The sequence below is a fragment of the Gymnoscopelus microlampas genome (genome assembly GCF_963454915.1).
Source record: "Gymnoscopelus microlampas genome assembly, chromosome: 2".
Classification (NCBI taxonomy): domain Eukaryota; kingdom Metazoa; phylum Chordata; class Actinopteri; order Myctophiformes; family Myctophidae; genus Gymnoscopelus; species Gymnoscopelus microlampas.
In genome coordinates, this window is record NC_139939.1 from 15,658,232 (window position 1) to 15,681,793 (window position 23,562).

General features: G+C 39.5%; 2 protein-coding genes across 3 annotated transcripts in view; one reads left to right on the forward strand and one right to left on the reverse strand.

Annotated features, from left to right (window-relative positions):
• Positions 1 to 5,165: 5,165 nt before the first annotated feature.
• LOC311057716 (uncharacterized protein) lies at positions 5,166 to 9,334 on the reverse strand. The gene is made up of 3 exons (XM_084074750.1): positions 9,115 to 9,334; positions 8,105 to 8,302; positions 5,166 to 6,255 (listed from the first exon to the last, which is right to left on the reverse strand). The coding sequence occupies exons 1-3, from the start codon at positions 9,296 to 9,298 to the stop codon at positions 5,246 to 5,248; spliced, it is 1,392 nt and encodes a 463-aa protein (XP_083930876.1). The 5' UTR covers positions 9,299 to 9,334; the 3' UTR covers positions 5,166 to 5,245.
• A 2,949-nt stretch (positions 9,335 to 12,283) lies between these two features.
• LOC311058786 (SLAM family member 6-like) overlaps positions 12,284 to 23,562 on the forward strand; it is a 29,818-nt gene continuing 18,539 nt past the window's right edge. Inside the window, exons 1-5 of one of the 2 annotated variants that reach the window (XM_084076259.1) lie at positions 12,284 to 12,342; positions 14,813 to 15,106; positions 15,304 to 15,573; positions 15,685 to 15,793; positions 17,052 to 17,306. In XM_084076259.1, the coding sequence (XP_083932385.1) occupies positions 12,300 to 12,342; positions 14,813 to 15,106; positions 15,304 to 15,573; positions 15,685 to 15,793; positions 17,052 to 17,088 (753 nt within the window). In that variant the 5' untranslated portion in view covers positions 12,284 to 12,299 and the 3' untranslated portion in view covers positions 17,089 to 17,306. Of the gene's footprint in view, positions 12,343 to 14,812; positions 15,107 to 15,303; positions 15,574 to 15,684; positions 15,794 to 17,051 lie in introns of those variants that run through there. The other variant, XM_084076260.1, reaches the window with a different exon arrangement.

Consider the following 23,562-nt stretch of genomic DNA (forward strand, 5'->3'; position numbering starts at 1 on the left):
TCCATTGTTCCACCTGCGTAAATGAGGTTTTCATTAAAAACACGTTTTATCTTCTACGATCAGGCTTATATTACATTGAAAAAGCAATTCACACTGTGCCAGACAATAATGAACCACCAGGGGTGGAAAGTAACTAAGTAAATGTACTCAAGTACTGTACTTAAGTACAATTTGGAGGTACTTTTACTTTACTGGAGTATTTCCAATTTTCATTACTTTTACTTCTACTCCACTACATCTCAGAGGCAAATATTGTACTTTTACTCAACTAAATTTATTTTAAAACTTTAGTTACTAGTTACTTTGTACATTTTGATTTGGTTAATGTACAAAACATACATTAACCACTTCAGCCCTATTTAAACTTTGGCTTGGTCTACAAGCTCAGGAGCTTACATTGCAGTATTGATACTTTTACTAAGTTAAGCTGGGTGCCTGATTTGAGTGTGGTGCAACAGCACAAATGTTTTGGGGTATTAGATACACTGTAAGTAGAAAATTACTTTTCCCACCACTGGTAAATACACTGGATGCTAGCCAACAATGTTTTAAATAAAAACATATTTCAACAGGTGCTGGACAACAGTTAGCCTACATACAAAAGAAGAACAGATGTACACAGTAAGGAAGCTCCCAGGATACACATTAACAGTATTCCTTACAGTGTGCATTTTTTAACTAACTTATTTATATAACATGACGTGATGAACTCACAGCATTTCATCCAACAGTGATAAACAGTAAACACCTCCTAATGCTGGCAAACGTCTTTCTGCCTAGTACTTCCTCTCCTCTGCTCTTTCAAAATAAAGTCCTTGGTGGGATGTGTATCAAAATAAAGGTTTGAAAGGAAATGCATAAAACGCAACAAATGAGTGTCTTGTATTTTAGGGCCGCCTTTTTTTGCTGTCGTTTTTTCTCTTCTGTTTGTACCCATTTAGTAATGTTAATGTGCTTTTTTTTGTAATGTTGCTTGTTTTCTGTATGGGGACTACGGATGGAAATTAGCAGTCTTGCTAAATCAGGTATATTTACACAGCATTTTATGTGTGGTGTTCATTAATATGCGCTGTCCCGTACAAATATACTACTAAATAAAAAAATGAAATCACATTTGAAATCCCTTAAAGTCAACACGGATATGCCAAAGCTGTGTCAAGTAACTTGCCCAGGGACAACTGGTGCCAAGAAGGAGTTGAATTTAAAACCATGGAAGAGATTGTATTGTAACTTATGGGGCATAAAAGGTTCATATTGCCGATCTCTTTCTGATATTGGAACTTTGTTCTCTGGTAAATCGCAATTGATTGTATAAGGTTTTTTTATTTTTTAGATTTTTTTGTGGCTTTTTTATGCCTTTATTTTTAGAGAGGGATAAGGAAAGTAGGCTGACAGGAAATGGGGAGAGAGATGGGGGGTCGACACGCAGCAAAGGTCGTCGGGAACGGGAGTCGAACCCGCGACACGCTGTCAGGCTGGCATTGCAGCCAAGGGTGCCTGAACCGCCACACTGCATCCCAGGCCTGTAGGCCTATAAGGTTTTTTTAATGGTGTTCTTGTTCAGATCTCTACATCTATAACCACTTAATTCCTAGGAATGTTTTTATTTTTTATTTTTATGTTTGACAGGTTTTTCGCCTACATAATTGATTTGAATTTGATAATTGAATTGCTCAAAATACAGATGACAGCTTAAAAGTGGCTAGAAGTAAATGAGGTGACACTGTGACAGCAATAAATGTAGGTTGTTCAGACTAAAGATAGGCCTACAGATACTACTATGGGATGATAAATAGCAAATTTTAGACAGGTAACCAGTCTTATTTTAGAAATTGTGTTTCAGCCAGTGGTTAAACTACTTTATGAACCAGTAGAATAGGTTGCTACCTAAATTAAATGAACAGCCATATCATTGAGAGATCAAATGTTATGCTGAACTTACCATTATGCTTACACTGTCCAGTGGTGTCAGCCTCTTAAACATACCACTGGCACCTGAGCAATGGAGCACTTTAAGCCAGTGGTTCTCAAACTTTTTGATATCAAGAACCCCTAATAAATGTATTTTGGTCGCTGACCCCCATCTAAATATATTTTGTGCCAGGGACCCCCATACATAATGTGTTGTTAAAATGTTTCAGAAATATATGACATGGGTTGCGTGGCAACCCATGTCAGAGGTCAACATAAGACTGCCCCTCAGCTCAGTCAGTATACACACCCCACTGATATGCGGCCAATCATGATGATTCGCTGTTTGTTGAGTTTCATAATTCACATGCAAATCATGACTGTCTGTCTACCCATGCCACTTTGTTTCTGGAAAAGAAATCTCTTATCAGTGAGAGAGTGGGAATGTTACACTTGTACAGTCGCTTTATGTATATTATGACTGAATAAACTATTCCCACATAGTGTACACAAACTCCATGTATCTAAGTTATAAAATGTATTTACCTCCAAAGGATTAACAAACAGTACAAGCCCGCGACAAAAATAAATAAGACTGGCCAAAAACAACGTTCCAAAAATAGGAAATAATCCCCTGATGTTGTCCCGGGCTAGCCTCAGATTTACTGATTTAATGACTCATTTTGAAAGGCCAAACCGGAGCCCGAATCAGCAGCCAGGGAATTTAGTATATTCACAATTTCTTTTGTGATATGGCGAAATTATCGTACATTTGGGCATTTTTGGAATTATCGATCGCACAGGGGGTAAAATTATAGTACAAATATGATAATTATTGTACATCTGGCATTCACCTGCAGCATGCAAATGCATCTCCAAATCTTACACATTTACTATTAATCATAAAGGACTTTACAAACAAATTCAACTGTTTCCCTGGCACCAATTAATTTATAGAGTATTAAATAAGACAATAATACAAACATATGAAAAAACACCCCTCCTCCTCTACGGTGCTTGGCCCCTTCCAATCAACAGGATTGCCAGCACTGCAGAGAAACCAACAAATAATTCAACTTCCCCACAGTGTCAATAAATAAACAAATAAACATTTTTAAAACCCTTTCAGTCCATGTGTGTTGTGTGTGTGTGGGGCACAGGCTGCCCTGTGACATGCATGCAATCATGATAAAAGTATAAAAACTCCCAAAGTTCACCACAACACAGGAAATTACATCCACTGTTGAAAAGTTTCTGGGGGAGGACCCCCAGACCGCATGTAAATAAAAGGGAGACCAAAACAAGGTTTTAAAAAGGTGTAAAAGGTGATGTATTTATTGAAAAGCATTTACAATATTTAGGCACCAGACAAAAACAAGCCAACCAAGGGACACAGATGTTGCAAACAACAATTAACTACTAAGCATTACCAAAAACAAAAGCCTGCCTGTACTCTATCTATCCATTGGTCAGAAAGTAAAACAGAGGCCTCTTACCTATTTCCCGTACTTTTCCCGATTAACTAGTCCCGTACTAGTCTTATCTAACCCAAGGCAGGACATACACAAAAATAATTCAAAGTTTCCTCTGGGTTTCACAACACATAAGTAAAAGGCTACAAACAACAGGTGATGTGGATGAGAGAGACTGGGCGGTCGGGCCTCTTATATGCCAGCAGATGGATCGGATTGGTGGAAGTGGAGTCAAAGGAGCAGGACTAGCAAATGGGAATAAAAGCACATTTGATGGAGAAAGGACAAAGTAATGGGTTGATTGGCAGTAGATGATGAGGTGATTGACCACTGGAGATGCTTGCAAAGAGATCGAGGGAGAGACAGACAGAGAGGGAGGACACAGGAAACGCAATACAATTTCAATCATTAGAAATACAGCAATCATTGTTTTTGTCAGCTCAAGTGTTTTGTTCCAAGTTGTTTTGTGTTTGTTTTTGATAAATTGACACATTACTTACTAAATTACATTTGGTGTAAATACAAAAATATTGCGATTTCTATTGAAGAACAAAATAAATGGGCTTATATTTAATACTTAGTGGTTTTTAAAAAATATATACTTTATTGCAGGTTCGTACAATACATGTGATCCATTTCATCCATAATATCTTACAAGTTTTCTTCACTTGTTTAATTCATCGGGCATCATTTTTATAGATCTTTATTTATTTATAGATATACAAACAGAAATTAATAATATTTTTTTTAAAAGGGGAAAATAAAGTAAGTAGAGCTAAATGGGAAAAAAAGAAAAGGATAGGGATAGCTTTCCTGTAGTACTACTAAATGTATGTGTTCTTGTATTACAAAATATTTTTGTCTTCCCTTTCTAAATCTTAGAAAGCTATACCTAGCCAAGAATGGAACCAGGGTTTACAAATCACAAAAAACATACACTCTAGTAGGGGTGCTAACTGTCCAATGGATTAAGTTTTGTTGCCGCTTGTGTTATTAATAGAATTTCAGGGCCTTTTGTCCATGTCTGTGAATACTTCTAGCGTTTAGACCAATGGTTATCAAAGTGGAGTCCGGGAACCCCCAGGGGTCCTTGAGGGGGTTCCAGGGTGGTCCCCAGATAAATTAGTTAATATAGCATCAAAATCAGTTTAACTTCTTTAACCCTATGCTTCAGCTATTTGAATATAGCTGATCTACAAGCTCACAATGCTATTGCGATATGCCGTGTTGAAAGCTTGTAGATCTGCTATTTTAACATCACAAATCTTGTATGAGAGTCCCAAAATATTTTCAGATGGACCCCCAAAATACAAATTTATTTGGGGGTCCTTGAAATTAAAATGTTTGAGAACCACTGCCATAGACTACTTGTCATACTTGAAATTATGTGAACCCTTTTGGATTAGTCAGTTTTTCTTATATTTCATATTTTTTCTGTTTATTTATTTTTTTAGGAAAGGAGTGCTATAACACTTGTGAGGTGCTCTTTGGCTAAAAAGGGGGAAAATATCAAGGAAAAAAGGGGGAAGGGGGGAATCCACAGCACTCTTCTGTAGGTTAAAAACTTTAATGTCAGGCTTAGTTCATATTTGAACAAGTAAAACAATGTCAACATGTTTCGAATATGACCTTCAAGTCTGATCTAGTACGGGTCCTATCTGCCCAATGGATAGGATGTTTTGTTGCTCCTTGTGTTTGTTTCATAATGGAATTTCAGGGCAAATATTCTTTTGCACATTGAGAAACAGATACATTAATTTTAATTTAGTCATGTTGATATTGTCAGATTGTGCGATTCCTCTACTTTAGTATCTATGACTTTTATCCCTAACATATGGTAAAAGATGGCTGTTAGTGTTCTACTAATAGCTTTCTCCCCTTGTATGAACCTCCATGTGTTTCTGCAGATGTGTCTTTTGAACAAAGCATTTGCCACACACTGTACAAGTAAAGTTTGTTTTCCTTGTGTGAGACACCATGTGTTTTTTTAGATCATACAGTTGACCAAAGCTTTTGCCACAAACTGCACAAATAAAGGGTTTTTCCCCTGTATGAGTCCTTGAGTGTATTTCCAGAGAAATCCTTTGAGTAAAACCTTTACTGCAAACAATACAAATAAAGGGCCTTTCTCCTGTATGAATCCTCATGTGTGTCTTCAGATGTGCATTTTGACCAAAGCCTTTGCCACAAACTGCACAAATAAAGGGTTTTTCGCCTGTATGAGTCCTCATGTGTACTTTCAAATAACTCCTTTGAGTACAGAGTTTACCACACACTGTACAACTGTAGGGCTTTTCCCCTGTATGAATCCTTGTGTGTTTTTTTAGATCACTCATTTGACCAAAGAATCTGCCACAAACTGTACAACTGATGGGGTTCTTCCCTGAGTGATTCCTCATGGCTGGAGTTTGATTTGACGATTTCAGGTCCTGGGAGAGCGTGTTGCTCAAAGGCAATGTTTGTACTTCCATATGTGTCTTGTGTGATTTCAGTGTGTTTAAAGCTGACTGGTCTTCCCTGGTCTCCACCCACACATCACTGTCTTCAGTGTCAGATTCAGAGCAGTGTGAAGAGAGGAGTTGGACATCACCAGTTTGTTGTGATGCTCCATAGTCCTCTACCACAGATTGTGTTTTCATGTGTTCAGTTGAGGTGCTGGCTAGAGGCTCTGTCTCCCCATTTTCATCATCATATAAACTTTTCAGTATGAGGAATGTCAACGTTGACTCATCAGCCTCCTCTGGCTTTTGAAGCAGCTCCTTCTGTTCATGTTTAATCTGTGGAGGCTCCGGGTCCTCCTGGACCAGACTGGGTTTCCTCTCCTGTTGTTCAAGGGAAGCCTCCTCTTTACACATAGGTAGATGCAGGAAGTCTAGGCAAAAGATTACATGAGTAAACATTACATGTGTGAAATTTTCCATGCTGTTTTTATATCTGTGGTAGTTGGAGGAACTTCCGCTGTAAATAAATGCTCCATTTCTAAACCATAACCCATCCTCATTTATTAAAGACATTTGTTATGGGCTGTAACTAGTCTAACACAGTACACTTTGACTGTAGTGAAAAACACTGTCTCAGTTTTGTATTGTATAAGGTTTGAATCTCCTTTTACTCAACTTCCTTACCACTTGATTTCATGCTGAAACTAGAAAAAGTGCTCCTCGGAGCACAGGTCTCCGCCGGGTCAGGTAGTTTATTGTGGGCCACCAATGTTCGGAATTCGCCAATCAGGATGGAATGTGAAAAATCAGACGAAACCATCTTGATCACAAGACTATAGAGATAATGTGTACCGATTTGCATGATGTTAGGACAAAATGTGTAAAATGCAAATGTGAAAAATGCAGGGCAAAGGGTTTTCCTTGGTCTCTAGGGAGTGCGCATACAAAGTTTTACACATATCTGTGCAGTTATAGGTAAAAACACAAATCAGCCTGTTATAGCGCCACCATGAGGCTGATTTGAAGAAAAAAAACGGCCCAATTTCACGGAAATTGCAAAACAGAGTACTCCTGCAAACTTTGGAAGCCAATTTTAGCCAATCAGGATGAAATATGAAAAATCTCGAAGACCCGTGATACTGTGTATCGATTTGTGGGATACTTGGACAAAATCTGTAAGAGTACTGTCAAAAAATGTGTTTTGCACAAATCGGCCTCCTGATGGCGCTATAAAAGGCCCATGTGAAACATTTGGGCCAGAGGTTCTGCTGTGGCATCCAGGGAGTGTGTGTGCACAGTTTCGCTGCGATCAAGCGGTGCGAGAGATTAGCTGTCCACAGACGGAGGGGGCGACACACACACACACACACACACACACACACACACACATGGATGGACGGACGGACAGGGGGTAAAACTATGGTCACTATGGTCAATGCTTGCACACTGGCACACCTAAATCTAGTCTAAACACACCTAAATCTAACCTAAAAATAAAAAGCCTTTTGACTTTGTGACTGAATAGTGTGGCTGCTGTCCATGGTGCTGAAGTAAAACATTTTTTTTTAATATATTATTGCCTTGCCTACGTAAAGTGAACGATTGATTTGGGCATAGCAATCTTTATTTAAAGGGATATTTCACTTTCAAACTAGTTTGGGGTAATTTTAACGTATACTCAGGCTTTTGTGAGCACCCCAGACAGTTTTTAAGATTGATTCAGTATTTAGAAGTTACAATGGGTTTGTATAGGAAGGGGGCATGTCTGATAAAATGTATATCGAATATCTAAATACTGAATCAAGCAACTTAAAAACTATCTGGGGTGCTCACAAAAACATGAGTAGACGTCAAAATCCCAAACATGTTTGAAAGTGAAATATTTTTCACTTTCAAGTTTTTATTTGGTACATTAACATTAAAAGGAGCTCTTCAACCATTTTCATCCCCGTCTTCATATTATTGTCCCTCGCTAATATCATACATGGCAGCAGGGCACTAATTCTATCTACAAGCTGTGTGTCTCAGAGGAGGGCAGTGGACAGTTCAGAAACCCGCTGACCAGTGACCACATTGGTAGGCAGGTTGCATCATTTAAAAAAAAGATTATGTATTTATTTGTAATTGATGAAAGTCAGCACGCTGTGCGTGTGTGCGTGTGTGTGTGAGAGAGACCCTGTCACATGTTGTTTGTCTGATGGAAGTCCAACCGAAAAAGCCACCAACACTCAGCTTTGTGTGTTATAAATACAGTCACTATTCATAGTGACTGTATTTTACCTGAGAGAGTGTCGTCCATCGTCTCCCCATCTAGTGATGTCATCATTGACCCATGAGCCTCTTCTGGTCTCTGAAGTAGCACCTCCTCCTTTTCCTCTTTAATCTGTGGAGACTCTGGTTCAGCATGGAGCAGACTGGGGCTCCTCCCCTGTTGTTCAGGGGAAGCCTCCTCTTTACACACATTAAAGAGTGGGAGATCTAGGGGGAGAGAAGGTAACGTCAGCAGAGAGAAACTAAGTGCTTTCTGAGGTGATCTGCTTTTTGAATAAGATTGATTCTCCTGCTTAGGGATTTTTAGACAAAATCTGTAGGAGTACAGTCAAACAATGGGGGGGGAAATGGGAAATGGTTAGGGTTCTCCTGCTGATTCGTTTCTTATCCACCACCAGTGTTTTCTAGTGTGCAGCTCATGGAAAAGTGGATATGGATATATATTACTAAACACACGTTTTCTGCCAGAACATTCAAATGGATATGAAACTAGAGCAGGGGTCTTCAACAGGGGGTCCTCAGAGTTACTACAGGGGGTCCGCCAAATCTTTGTGTGATATGATTTTTTTTTTACCTTAACCACTTGAACCCTAGCATCCCTTTTCTGAGCAGAACTTTAGCCAAAAATAGCAGATCTACAAGCTCGCAACGCCTCCCAACAAACACCGGCTTGTAGATCGGCTATTTTTGGTAAAGAGGTGTTTGGCGTAGAGGGGAAAAAGAGCAGACCTAGTGAACAAAAAAAGTTGAATCTGAAACACAATTTTATACAATATAGAGGGGGGTCCCTGCCTCATCTCTCTCTCAGCTAGGGGGTCCCTGGCCTGAAAACGTTGAAGACCCCTGAACTATGACATTATCTGACTCCAAATCTATGTAATTAATTATTGGGTGAGTACAACAAGGATTTATGCCGCCTATAGATCAGCCTGCTTCTGCTAACTTGAATTCATTTCAAACTGTATTGAACCAGTGTTTAGACTGGTTTAAATCGCAGTGTAGTGGTTGTGTGTGCCGACCTGCTGTGTGTAGTTCGACGTCCAGTATTGGACTTTGGTCTGGTTGGTTTTCAACGTGTTGTTTGGAGCGGAGAGTCTCGTCCTCGTACTCTGTTAGGATGATCTCAATGTCTCCAAATAGCTCCTCAGCAGCAGCACAGAGACGCTGGTTGATCAAGGACTTCAGTGTCTGTAGTAAAGTCATGTTTAGAATGATTTATATCAAAACATGGACATGCTACTAAATGTATCTCTCGGTGGGTTGGCCACATAGTCAGAGTTATAATATATCTAGAGGGCGGATAGCGGATTGCCCCACCCCCACCTATTCATTTCAATGAAAGTTGCTCACCAGCGCATGAAGCACCCAAAAGTACCTCTACTTCCTGGATTGGAGCCAATGGAGCAGGCGCACTTGCGGTTCAGACGATAGAAGTATGCGCAGTAGCGTCCTAAATGCGAAAGTCCTCAATACCAGATTTAGCCACCAGGCTTCTGAAGCTTCAACCATTCTGCGCTGTTCTGGGGGCTTGGGTTGGCCAAGGAAGGGCCAATCAATGCAATGAACTTCCGGGTAGACGCAAGGAGTACATTGAAGAAGGAGATGTCAGATACATTCTAAGCGACGTCAACTTCACTGTGAGGCTGGAACTCTGGATGCCGCCGGAATGCATTGAAGTCCGAGAGGCGAGTTTTACAAGCTATTATGAATAAATACTTAAACCATTATTGAATGATTGGGGTAGGATTTGTGAAATAATCGGTTCAGGGAAAGTATATGTCACACATTGTCTTCTGATCCCTTGTTTTTCGAGGTGCACACATTTTTTCCGAGGAGGCGCACTGCAGGCTGTGGTTCTCAAATATTTTAATTTGGACCCCCAGTTTATATGCATTAGACCACAGACAGACCCACATACAGCTGAGAGAGTGCACGAATGGAACCAAATGGACCCATAAGGATCCAGTGATTTGTTCCACTTGTAAGGGTCCAATTTGTACACCAAATTGGCACCAAATTGGCTCCCAACAATCAAATGATTTAGCTGCAGACCCCCTCCCAGGGCCCCTGTGACCCCTAAAGGACCACCGGGGGACACTGGACCCCACTTTGAGAACCACTGCTGTAGGCCACTAAAGACAAAGATCACAGAGTACGTTTATGACTATGGACACTGAGTATGGGCTGTCAGCATGAGACTACCAATGAATGACAGTCTGTCAACTGCTGACAGTAGAGGGAGACACTGACTGATATTTAACAGCAAAAAAAAGCTATTACTTTGGAAACTATAATGTGAGTGATGCTCTAAATGGCATGAAATGCAATTATGGATTACCATTACATTATATAAAAGAAAAGAATACCATCCAATATTATTTAACTATTCATATTTTCCAATATTTCTGTGTAATGAATCATTGAATGCATCATTCATTTATCACTAGGCCTACATATGATGTTGTGATGAATGAAAACGAAGATGGAAATCTTTATGTGTGTATGTTATATTTCTGTCTGGGGGTTTTGCCCAAATATGACCAAATCAATTGTGCACTTCATGTTGACAAGGCAATAATATAAAAAGAAATCAACCAATCAATTCAGAACCATGGACAGCAGCCACACTATTTAAGTTATAGGAAACAACCAATCAATTCAGCACCATGGACAGCAGTCACAGTTATTCCCTTATTTACCAAAGTAATACTGGGTTCACCTGTCATTCCCTCTAAATGCTCTCAAACACCTTGTTCAGGAAACTCAGCTGTTCATGGGTGTGCATGAAAAGCAGGTGATTGAGGCGTTTTCAGTCATCTTTGAACAAAGGTAGTTGACCTCGATGAATTGAATACACAGGACCACAATGGAAGCAAGCCCTGAGTGCTTTTTTGTGTTATCCTTTTTAGCACCATTTGTATAAACGTACCACTGTACCTTTTTGCAAACTGTCCCCAAAACTGCCCCCACTTACTGTACGCCATAGTAGCCTAAGTTGTTTCTAAATTTGACCCTAAGCCAAAACGTTTGTCCACCACTGGACTATAACTATAATACTGAAAAGCCCCTCAGTAAAGTAAAGTAAATCACTCTATTGGCTCTTTTGTGGCAGCACATTTAGGGCAATTTAAAGATGTGCACAACATACACATTTGCATGTAACAGAGCATAACTTCACACGTACAGTATATTCAAGCAAACATTACCCAACCTAGTAAACAACACGAATCATTCAGATACGACAGTGATACAGTATATGCATCTCTACATACTATCTCTCTCTCTGTCTGCTTATGAACATAATACTGGATGCTTGCTTCTTTCTGCAGGATCTGCAAGTTCTAAGAACTATTAAAATGTACAGCAGGCATCTGTGGTCGCAGACCTTTGCTCACCTTTCCTAGTCTACACAGACTGTTGCTCTTATGAAGAAACCATAAACACACAATCTGTCATTGTTATTATAGTTACAATATCGAATGTAAAACTTAATTCATATAAGTATTATTATCTTTAGACCAGAGCCCAACATTATACTTCTCTATGTAAAAACGTGACTTGGCCTCTGCTTTGTATTCTGTGGTTCATTCATGTTTGCAAAAGTCTGTCAACCCCAACAGTGGAAGTTGTCCGTTGTAGGCAGAGACGACAGCTTCCTGTTTTGAATTGTGGTCTACAGAGTGGAGACCACCTTTCTCAGTGTCAGTGAGAGAATTAGTCACACATACTAACATGGTGCATTTCCGTCCTCAGAGAAACAGCAGTTCATGTTCACATACATCAGTATGTAACATCTCAGCCAAGTTGTGACAAAACTAACATCACAGTATCTTACAGCAAGGAAAGCCGTGAATCAAATGATACTGGAGTATCACCCCTGTATATCCAGAGTAGTAGATCAGTAGGTTATCACCAGTGGTGGAAGAAGTACTCACATTTTGTACTTAAGTACAAGTAGCAATGCCACACTGTAGAAATACTGTGCGTGTGTTTATTTCAATGATAAGCCTACAATCAGCAACAATTTATTAAAATAAAAATTAGATGAGTAACATGTTATGACCATCAGCATTAATCAACACCTCTCTTGGGTTGGGGGTGGTTATATCGGATGTTGGGAGTTAGGGTTATAGGTAGAGGAAACTGTCATCATGCAATAGAAGCCTACAGAGAATAAACCTGATGAGACACAATCTGATGCATTATGATGGGTATACCTAACCTGACGCTGTTGCTCTTTTTCATAGGTAATCTTTTAACTCTACTGAATTACTGTTTATTCTTAATTGTATATCATGTTGTCTTTAGACTATTACATAATGTTGTGTTAGACTTGCATAGTGTTTTTTCTGCCATGTGCTGGGAAGTTTTACCGCATTTTCTGCTGTTGCATGTTGGCTAAACAAGGACAATTGACTAAAACAACTTTCTCTTGCTGGTATAGTGCACTCGGTCACTTCTGGTGACAGCACTAATAGACCTACCTGTAATGCATCACCAGATTGTCCGAACTGAGAAAGTCATGCATGCTTAAAATGTCACAGTGATGTTCATTTGACCGTCTAAGATGCTGAAGGCTTGTTCATATACTGTCTAGAATCTCTAGATGGATTTGAGGATGGTCTTACATGTTTATGCTGTCTGGATACTAGGTTTCATACTGGTCTTACACGTTGTTTAAATACTGTTTGGACAGGTTTGATACTGGTCTTACATATATTTTATATCATACATGTTTATATTCCCTCTTAGGCTAGTGGTTAAGATGTTTGGCTTTAGTGTCCCTTCCCGCACGGAGACCAGTGTTCGAATCTCTGGTGTTATAATGGCACACAACAGTTTTGTTGGGTACAAGCATTTAACCTCTGTCACGTGTGTGTTAGAATAACATAACATAATAAACATGATAAATTATGTTTCCCAGCTTGAGGGATTCATATCAAAGTAAAAAGACAAGTATATATCGTGGACATATCGTGGACATTGTTCAAAATTGCAATATGCTGCTGATTTGCAAGTGAGACCCCTACTGCACCTCTCCTCCAAGTCCTGCAAATACAAAAGACTCGCTGGCGGGGAAAAACATGGCCCTTCACCTACGCAGATTATCAATTTGCCCGTCTGCTGCACACCTCATGCCCATCCACCTGCCCCCCAAGTCTAAAATCCCAGCTAGCAGCCCCTAGAGTCTATGCTGCTCCTTACAATCCAAATTGATGTTGACCATTTGGACATTAGATCATTTGTAACGTATGTGATGAGGGTGTAACTACCTACGGCATGTGTGGAACCCAACAGTGAGATAGAGACAAGAGCAGGACGCTTGTAAACTCGCCCAATTTATTGTCACCAAAGAAATACATGAATGGGCAGACATCTGCATGGTCTGTGCTAGGGATGGACATTTTCAGTTTTTCTTTGCCGCTATCTTACTGTTTTATTTTTTAGAATACACGAAGACAGGGTGGCAGGGTGCAGAGCCTATATGGGTGAGAATCAGCAAAAGTCAGGAACTAGAAAAGCAGAGAAAATTATACGTAGTCCCAATGCAAATAAATGTAATTGTTTAATGAGCCAATATTTTGACCTGGAGGTCTTCAGATCAAGTTATTCATTTCTTTCACACACATAATGCTACATTACATATGTCTGTACATTTTAACGAAACTGTTTTCTTGTAGTTTTGTGGTCACTGACACAAGACATTGACTTACAGTATGCATAATTGTATGTGATGTTCCATTCACATTAGCCTCGGAAACCCATGCTCACATACAAATCATACAACTACCCTTTTAAGTGAGTGAGTTCAACTCACGCACCCAAACAAATCAAACATTCAATAGATTGAGAGATAAAGAATATGACTTTTACTCCCCTTCATGGAGAGAGGCATGCTGCTAGCTGATTATTTAGTATTGTATTTTGTACTGTTGGATTTAACCATGTTACTGAGGGACTTGTTTTTAACTCTCAAGTTACTAAACCAGCAGACAAATAGATTCTATAATAGACTATAATAGAGCATAGAGACAATGCTTTCGTCACCATCAAAGCTCCTCAGCTTAGCGGTGCTGTTCAAGTTATGGTAGAAGACCTCTGTCATGAAACCTGCCATTTGAATCTACAGAGGTTTCCGTTCTGTTTTTCACTGGAACATGTACGTACAGTATGTATCGAAACAGGAAATTGTCTGTGGTGTGCTGTCCGTGAACTCAGAGGGGTCTAAAACCAGTAATAGGACAAGTGGTTTCCATACATGAAGGTTACTAGGAAATACAGTTGCTATGACATGGTCACAAAACCAAGATAGTGGAACCATTTCTTCAGAAGCGTGAGAACGGAAACATTGGTTTTGTATAGCCAAGTGTTTAAAACATTCTAAACAGACATTAGGTATTATGAAATACCTAATGTCTGGCAAGTGTGGCAATAGTTATTAAGGATAAATGTAGAGAAATAAAGTATGTCCCCTTTAGGAAAAAGGTACAGTAGCAAAGAGGAGTCACAGCAGGAATGTTCTTACTGTTAATAAATCACTCTGGATAAGAGCATCTGCTAAATGCATAGCCTTAATTAATCTCTAGCAGACTCTAGACTTTGAATAGGAATAGAGTTTCCCTCCATCCAACTGTTAAGGGGCTGTTTACACAACATCTGTGAATTTGTGAATTGTGCTAATGTTGTTCTGACAGTCATATCACCTCATGTTTACAGTGATGAACACATCTGATATGACGGTGGTGAAGGAGAACCTAACTGTTGGAGGATTCATCACACTACCTACCCCCAAAATGCAGGACGGAATTCTATATCTAAATGATTCAGCTATTGCTGTGGTGGTCAAGAGGGAAAGCACGATCATGGAGAAACATTTCAAGGACAAACTTCACTGGAATAAAGACTCTGGACTGTTTACAATCACAGGACTGCAAAGAAATGATTCAGGGATTTATAAATTAGAAGATAAAACTACAAGTGCCTTTACATTATATCATATCACTGTTTATGGTACGACAACTTTGTAACCACATCTTTGTAAATAATTCTAATAAAATGTACATAGAGATGTATAAACAATGTAAAAACAGCCTGTTGCCTGCCAACAACAACTAACCCTAATTCTGGCTCACTTAAAGTGTGATTTATGGTTTCCAAATGCAGATAAATAATTCCATGTCTTGATTGTCCACTAAATGTGTCCTCAGAACCTGCACCAATGCCTGCTGTGAACGTCTTTGATGTGAGCAGTGAGAGCTGCAGCTTGGTGTGTTTTATAGAGAAGGATGATGAGACAGTTCTCTACTGGTACAAAGGAGAGAAGATACTGAACCAGACCAGCACTGTTCCCTCTCTTCCTCTCACTGTAGAAACGGAGGGATTGAACTCCTCTTACAGCTGTGTGGCTGCCAACCCTGCTAATAACAAATCACTGTCACTTAACATCACAACACTCTGCAATGACAACAACCTCACAAGTAAGGACAGTCCCACCACTGTTCATAAACAGCATGTATTTGATCTACAACCTATCAGTCCTATCTTTCTCATAATGTATTTTAGCAAATGTTGATTTCAAATGTTCACAGATGAAGATGAAGACAGCAGGATAGGATCATCATATTGTTGGTTGCTGTTAATGGTTGGTGTTATTATCATCACAGCAAACCTTGTTGTGATAATAAAGACGGAAAGAAGGTAAGAATCTATTAGTAATTTGTATTACTTTATAACTCAGCCTAGAGGTTTGTTTCCCTTTATTTAACCAGGCAGACAATTAAAAACATTCTTATTTACAACTGTGGCAAGAGGGAAGGCCTCTTGAGGGCGAGGAGGTTAGGGTCTGAAATATAAAAAAAGAAACTGAACATTTAGGTTAAAAGCAAATAAAAACAAATGTACAATTCTAAATCACAGTAAGAAGAAAGAAAACAATCAATAAATATATAAATGTATTATGTAAGTGTATACTGTACAGCAGGGGTCGGCAATCTTTTTGACATGAAGTGCCATGTTTACATTTTTTGGATAGTCAGTGTGCCATATTGAAGTGATTAACTGATTTTGATTGTCCATAGGCTATACATTACAACCTTTTTTCCCCTTTCACATCAAGATAATGATCATCAGACTCAGAGCAATAACCCACCTATCTCCCAGACTCCCTCCCCAGTCACAGTTAGGAGTTTGAATGAATGTAGAATCATGTGCAGGGTGTAATTTGCATACAGATGTGAGGGGACTTCATTTAACTGACTATTTAAATGTCTAATTTTAAAAGAAAAAAAACCTCTGTCACACTTATGCCAGTGTGCCAGTGATCAATGTTGGCACCCGTGCCTAAGGTTGCCTACCCCTGCTGTACACAGTATATATACAGTATGCATAGTATGTGTACTGTATATCTTTTATTGCACATTACTGTACCTAGCTACTAAAACATTCTCCCCCACATTATGCACACTCCCCATTGCTGCTACACTATATTGCCTGCACTATTAAATCTTTATTTATTTATACAAAAAATGTTGTTTGTATATTGTATTGTTGTTCAACATTCCTGTGGAACATAGCACAACATTTAAATGCTTGTACCTGTATGAGTGAGTGACACAGAACCCTCTTCAATCTCTTGAATATTGAATCTTGCACTTATTTCACAGGCTGTTGTAATCCAGTCAAGCTCATTTTGAATAGATCTACGATATTTGTTTGGTGGAAATTCTCAAAGAGACAGCACTTAAAGTAAAATTATAAGAACATTGTGCCTGCGTGTGTGTCTCTAAAAATAATGGAACACCACAATGAAAAGAAATATGCATTATGAGCTAAACATTATCTGCTCTGGTCTACAGAATATCTGACTGAAGAGAGTCTTCTCATGTATGTGACTTATCCACAACTCCCCCTTGTGTTAACACTGGAGAATAACACGTGTCCCTCCACTCCCCTGCAGGATGAAGCAACTGACAGGTTGCAGTATGCAGCTCTGAGCTTCAACCACAACTCAACCAGGAGACAAAGAAACAGAGAGGTCATCATTTACTCTGTAGTGAGACATCAAAACATGGAGTAAAATGTTCCTTCTACACGGCTTACTATAGATGATTAACCGTGATTATGATTCACTGACAGGTTTATTCAAATTTTTCTGGATCAATTATTGCGCACAAATCACATCCTTCACCCACATTTGGTGTGGAGTGTTCATCCATTCCATGTTTACATTGTTTACACTGTAAACAATGAGTGCAACTCAACCCGCGGCCCACGGACCGCATGCAGCCCCAACGCAGCGTCTCTGCGGCCCGTCATGGTCAAACCATTTTTTATTTTTTATTGTGAAGCACAGGATAAAAAATATACATTTCCGTTCAAATATATGGGTTGCTTCCTTTTTTTTCAAAAACAAGACATACACAGGGGCGTCAATTGGGTATGGCAAGAAGGTAGGGCAGGTGCCACACCTTGGCTCCAAAAAATATATATACATTAAAAAGAAAATCATGAATAGTAGCCTAATGCAGGTGTAAGACCATTGTGTTTGTATTGTGTTATAGGTATAATGCATAGTTTTCTATGCATTTCGGGGGTTTGACCCCCAAAACATTTTTGGCCTTACGGCAATACACACTGACGCCACATACACACAAAATAAAGAGGTACAGTGAAAAAAATATGATGTCAAAATTTACATTTTCTTATAACAATAACAATGTGTAGTGTGTTACAAAATCGAAAAATCCCAAATTGGACCGACATTTTTAGCTTGCGGTCCTTGGACTTTTGGTATTTTGCTGAGTGGCCCCTGAGCCATCTGAAGTTGAATAGCCCTGGTTTACAGTGAACTCTGTTTTTATATAAATGACCTTTTGTCTATTGTGTTTAGTGTGTTTCATATTGTAACAGTGTAGTGTACACATGACAGCCATAGACACCAACAACTCAATTATGAACTCATCATATGGATAATTATTAAATACTTTGCATTTGCTTGCATTTGGACTGCCTGCTTCAAAGACAGACACCAATTGATGTGTGTCTTGTTTGTTCCTATATGTACTGTATGGCATGACCAGTCGCCCACACAGTGAGCTGTCTACACACCAAAACAAAACAGGTTTCCGCTGCACTTTGTATTTGACCTAGAACCTCCAGAGCCTTGAGCACAAACTCTCTCTCTCTCCCACTCTCTCTGTCTGTCTGTCTGTCTGTCTGTCTGTCTGTCTGTCTGTCTGTCTGTCTGTCTGTCTGTCTGTCTGTCTGTCTGTCTGTCTTTCTTTCTTTCTCTCTCTCACTCTCTCTAAAAAACAAAAATGTAATGCATGTAATCATGTAAAACCATAAATGGAATAAATATAAATGAAAGTTTGTTTTGGGGCTTGGGACAATAAAGCTTGGGAGTGTACAATATGTTGTGTGTGGTAGTTTTCGTTTTTAAAGGTCAGAAGGATTCATTCACTCAATCCAGTAACAGCTTTTTTTTTGGATAGATTTATATTGTACAGTGTCTGACATAATAATTATGACTGCGTATGTGATGTGTACAGTACAGTAGTACATGATCAGTGATTTGTTTCAGTGTTCCAATATTTGTTTGTTTCATAGGAAAATTCAACATGACATATCAACCTACAACTCACAGTAAGTACATATTTATCAGATTTGTCTCCTCTACACTGCAAGATGCTGTGACATTAAAGCTGCAGACCTGACTTCCTGTCCTCAGTGTCGTCATGGAAACTCAAACTAATGTGAGCACACAGTGAGAACAGAAGCTTTCAGCTACAGTCAGTCTTGAGGTTGAAAGTTGAAAACTGCATCAACATTATGATCAGGACAAAGTATTTACTTGAGAGTCTTCTTGACCATGCTGTGACTGTGAGGGATAATGACTATAGCTCCCCTGTGACTTTTGCCCACAGTCAGAACATACCTGATCACTGTGAACACACCACATTCAAATAATGTATTTTTGAATGATTGATTGAATACTTTATTAATCAGAAATGTAAACAGCATGTGGTACAGTAAGACATTAAAGCTAAAAGGATAACAAAAAGGTCCTGTTTCAATTGTGGTCCTATGTATCAATTCATCAACATACTGTAGCATACAAAATTAACACAATAATTCATGTCATCAACAAATACAAAAAATATGTACAAAAGAGATGGGAAAATTACATTTACAGTACCTCCCCTTTTGGTCTCCTGATAGGTGTTTTTTCAGGCCATTTTTTAAAGAAAACAGTGATACACATCTTTTAGTGGATGGTGTCGGGGCATTCCACATTTTGGTGGCAGATCAGTAGAATTAGAACTTTCCCATGTTTGTTCTAAATTTGGGTAGTACCAGATCATGTGTTGTGGCTGTGGGTGTCTCACTTTGGAGAAGTAGTTCTACATGTATGAGTGTATTGAGGGCACTGAGGGCAACGTCTCTTTGACTATTTTAAATACCAATCCCAATGATATTTGCTTAATAACCCTGGCTCAGGGTCTTCCACCCTGAGCCATCCCAAACTAGAAAAGAGTGTTTGAATTAGGTGGGTCATGGGCTAAAGGTCGAGAAGTAGTCATATCAGTTTGTTCATATGAGAGGTCTGAAGCTCAGTTCTTAGCAAGCATAGTCAAAATGGCATTGAATGAGTGCGCCAGCTAGAGTCTTGTGAGCACTTTTGTGACAAAAGAGGAAATCCTGCCCAAAAATCTTGTTCTTTGATTGATTTTCTTGATCACTTTTGATGCCATTTGTCATTTTGAGACATTTGTTGCATTATATTGTACATTGGCCATTATGAATTGAAAGATGTTCTTCCAATTCAGGTCCTTTGGCTTTTGGGGCTGCAATGAAGCTTACATGGAATGAACGCTAAACTGTTAAGACTAATAACAAAGCTTAACAGGGACATGTGAGAATACATTTCCACTCTAATTAGTTCTATTGTCTAACTCCAGAGTAGACACAAACATCTTCACTGTCCCTTTGTCTTCTTAGTCTGCTGTTATTGTTCACACTCAGAGCAGCGTAATGGAGGTTGTCAGCATCTTGGCCCTGATGAGACAGATAACAGGACGTAATGTGAGATCAAAGGAAATGGGTGAATAATCCACAAATGTGATAAGAGAAGACATTTTAATTTTCCAATCTTGTGATGCTGTATAGCCTAGGGTTACATTTGGGGTGTCTGTGATTGAATATGAAGATAACACTCACCCCAGAATCACAGGCTGCAGAATTGCTTGGATTAGAAGTATTCTCTGCATATAGAAGATACGATATAACTTATACAAAAAAAATCCATGTGAAGATTTCTCTTGATTTGTTGAATGCCACCTACCTCTGCCCTCAGGACATCTTTTCCTGTCCATTTTGTAAAGGATGTACGATAAGACAAAGATTGAGATCAAGGAAACTGCCAGTGCTGCACCCAGTCCATACACCAAGAGCAGAGACACTGTGGTCACGTCTGTTTAGATGGAACACCAAGGTAAGCAAACATGTCTTTTTACTTTTACGTTTATTTATGTGCAATGACAATTCAAGCAGTAATGTTGTCAGTCATTCAGGATGTTAAAAAGAAGAAAAAAGTGTCACACACTCTGGCTCCATGAAGTCATTCATGGATCATTCTGCTGGCCTTCATCAGAATGATATGAACTTCATATGGAACCTTTTTAAAGTTTGTTTCCTGTAGTCAGCACCGTACCACAGCCATTGGTGTGCATTAAGTTTTGCACTATAGACATTCAAGATCTTATATCATGTTATAATAGGATAATCACCTACCCACAATCTCCACTCTTGTTCCATTTCCAAACAGTATGCCTCCGCATGAGGCCACAGCACAGTAGTAGGTTCCAGCATCAGCCACGGTCACATTCTCCATAGGGAGGCGATAGACACAGCTATGATTGGTAGATTGCGTTTTGTAAAGCTCTTTGCACTGTCCAACATGGGAATAAACCATTCCAAGCTGTGATCTGCCATTTCTGAACCAGTAGACTGTGGGGTGTTCTCCATCACAGGTGTCAGTGTGTACAGTACAGTTCAGAGTCACACAGTTTCCTAACTGGACTGACTCTGTTACTGGCTGCTGTGTAATGTCTTGAGTCTTGGAATGGGTACCCTGGACATTAAGGAAGACTCCTTGAGCGAACGTAACCGCAGCGAGATCTGTCATCGCACAGAAATACGTAGCTTTTTCCAGAGAAATTCAAATTCTTAAACTCATTGTAAAACGTTGGTATGTGGATATGCTTCATGGCAGTTGATACAAGTTGAGGTTTATGTCCCAAAGCTTGCTGGTACCACAAGAGAAGCATCTCAGCATTCTCTTGGTAGAAGCATTTCAAAGTCACTGATTCTCCAACCTTGGCTGTAATGACTCCACTGTCCTGATGTAGGACTGCAGGTTGAATAACAGCTGGATCACAGGCTGGAGGATAACATTAGGTTCAAATGCAGAACATTTAAGAGATTGTGTCATTGATTATGAATAAAATGGTTTAAAATGTCATAAAGATTTTCAGGTTTTATACCATGAAGTTACCACTGCGCTCTGACCACTCTGGTGCGTTATCCAAAAAACTGTTCAATAAATCAAACCATGGAGGGTCACATTCAGAAATAAAAGTCCATCTTTTTTTGGCTGTCCCGCCAAAAGGTGTGAATGAAATGATATAATATTGGTGTTCACCACACCCAATGAAACACACACACAAACACAAGTGGAAATACAAAAATACTCACTTGTATCAACCAGAAGTAGAAAAAGGATGCAAAGACTCATTGTCTGAAGTTTTTACCTTTACTGTAAATAGTTTACGGAAGCCCACAGCTCTTTTGAAGAGACTGCCCTTGTTCGTGATTGGCTGACCTGCTTTCTGATACCGCCTGCCAGGCCTGCAATTTTGTCATTTTAGGGGCAAGGCCACTTGGCTGTTTTTTGTCGACATGGCAGAGCCATCTAGAGAAGCGGGTCTCTGTGTTTGTTTGTGTCTGTCCAGGGCTAACCTGGAAAATGAACAATCAAATTTCTTGTGCCCGCTGCCAGTAGGCCAAGGAAGAAACATATTGTAGCTTTTTTTCCACATCCATATTATTATTTTTTTTACATTTTTGGAAATTATTTAACATTTTAAAACGTACATTTTCTACTGAGTCTTAACCCTGGGGCATGAAATACTATCATGCAGCAGGATGACAGAACAACTTGAAAAGGAGCACAAAGGTCCTCACCCATTTGACACACAAAAGTGTAAAAAGCAATTTGTTTATTTGAATACAAGACAAGAAATATGGATTCAGTTTAACTAATGAAGGCCCCAACCACTGTCTGTAAATTCTCAAATCCATGAACACACTATGAACTAGAAAAAGTGCTCCTCGGAGCACAGGTCTCCACCAGGTCAGGTAGGTTATTGTGGTTTGCGCTACAATAGGCCAATGTGAAAAGGGTGCCATTTCTTTTCAGGCCTTGCACGGCAATCGGCCACTGCATTTATGATCTGAGGCGTTTTGTTAAAAAAAAATGTTTTGCTATATTAGACCTCCTGGTGGCGCTATAACAGGCCAATGTTAAAAGGGTGGCATTTGTTCCTCAACGTAGTGCGAATGTGCGTGCAGAGTTTCACCGCAATCGGATGCTGCGTTCATAATTTGCAACATTTTGTTCAAAACGGGCCACTCCTGCAAACTGTCAATGTCAATCTTAGCCAATGAGGATGGAATATGAAAAATCTAACAGATCCGTCTTGATCACATGACTATAGAGAGCATGTGTACCGATTTGCGTGAAATTTGGATACAATCTGAAGGAGTAATATCCAAAAATGTGTTTTATATAAGTTGGCCTCCTGGTGGCGTTACAAAAGGCAGATGAAAAATGCAGGGCAAACGTTTTTCCCTGGCCTCTAGGGAGTGTGCATACAAAGTTGTACACAGATCGGTGCAGTTATAGATAAAAACACGAATCGGCCTGAAATAGCGCCACCATGAGGCTGATTAGAACATTTTCAAGTGGCATTTCTTCCTCTGCCTAGTGAGAATGTACGTGCAAAATGTCATGGAAATTGCATGCTGTGTTCATAATTTATGGCTTTTTGTTCAAAACGGAGCACTCCTGCATGGAAGCCATTTTTAGCCAATAAGGATGGAATATGAAAAATATGAAAAACCTGTTTGGTTTAATGACTATAGAGATACTGTGTACCGATTTGCGTGACGTTTGGATAAAATCTATAGGAGCACTGTCAAAAAATGAGTTTCGCAAAAAGCGGCCTCCTGGTGGTGTTATAACAGGCCCATGTAAAAAATTTGGGGCAGAGGTTTTGAATTGGCATCCAGGGAGTGTGTGTGCACAGTTTCACTGCGATCAAGCCAACGGAGCCAGAGATTAGCTGGTCACAGACGGACGGACAGACGGACAGACAGACGGACAGACAGACAGACGGACGGACGGA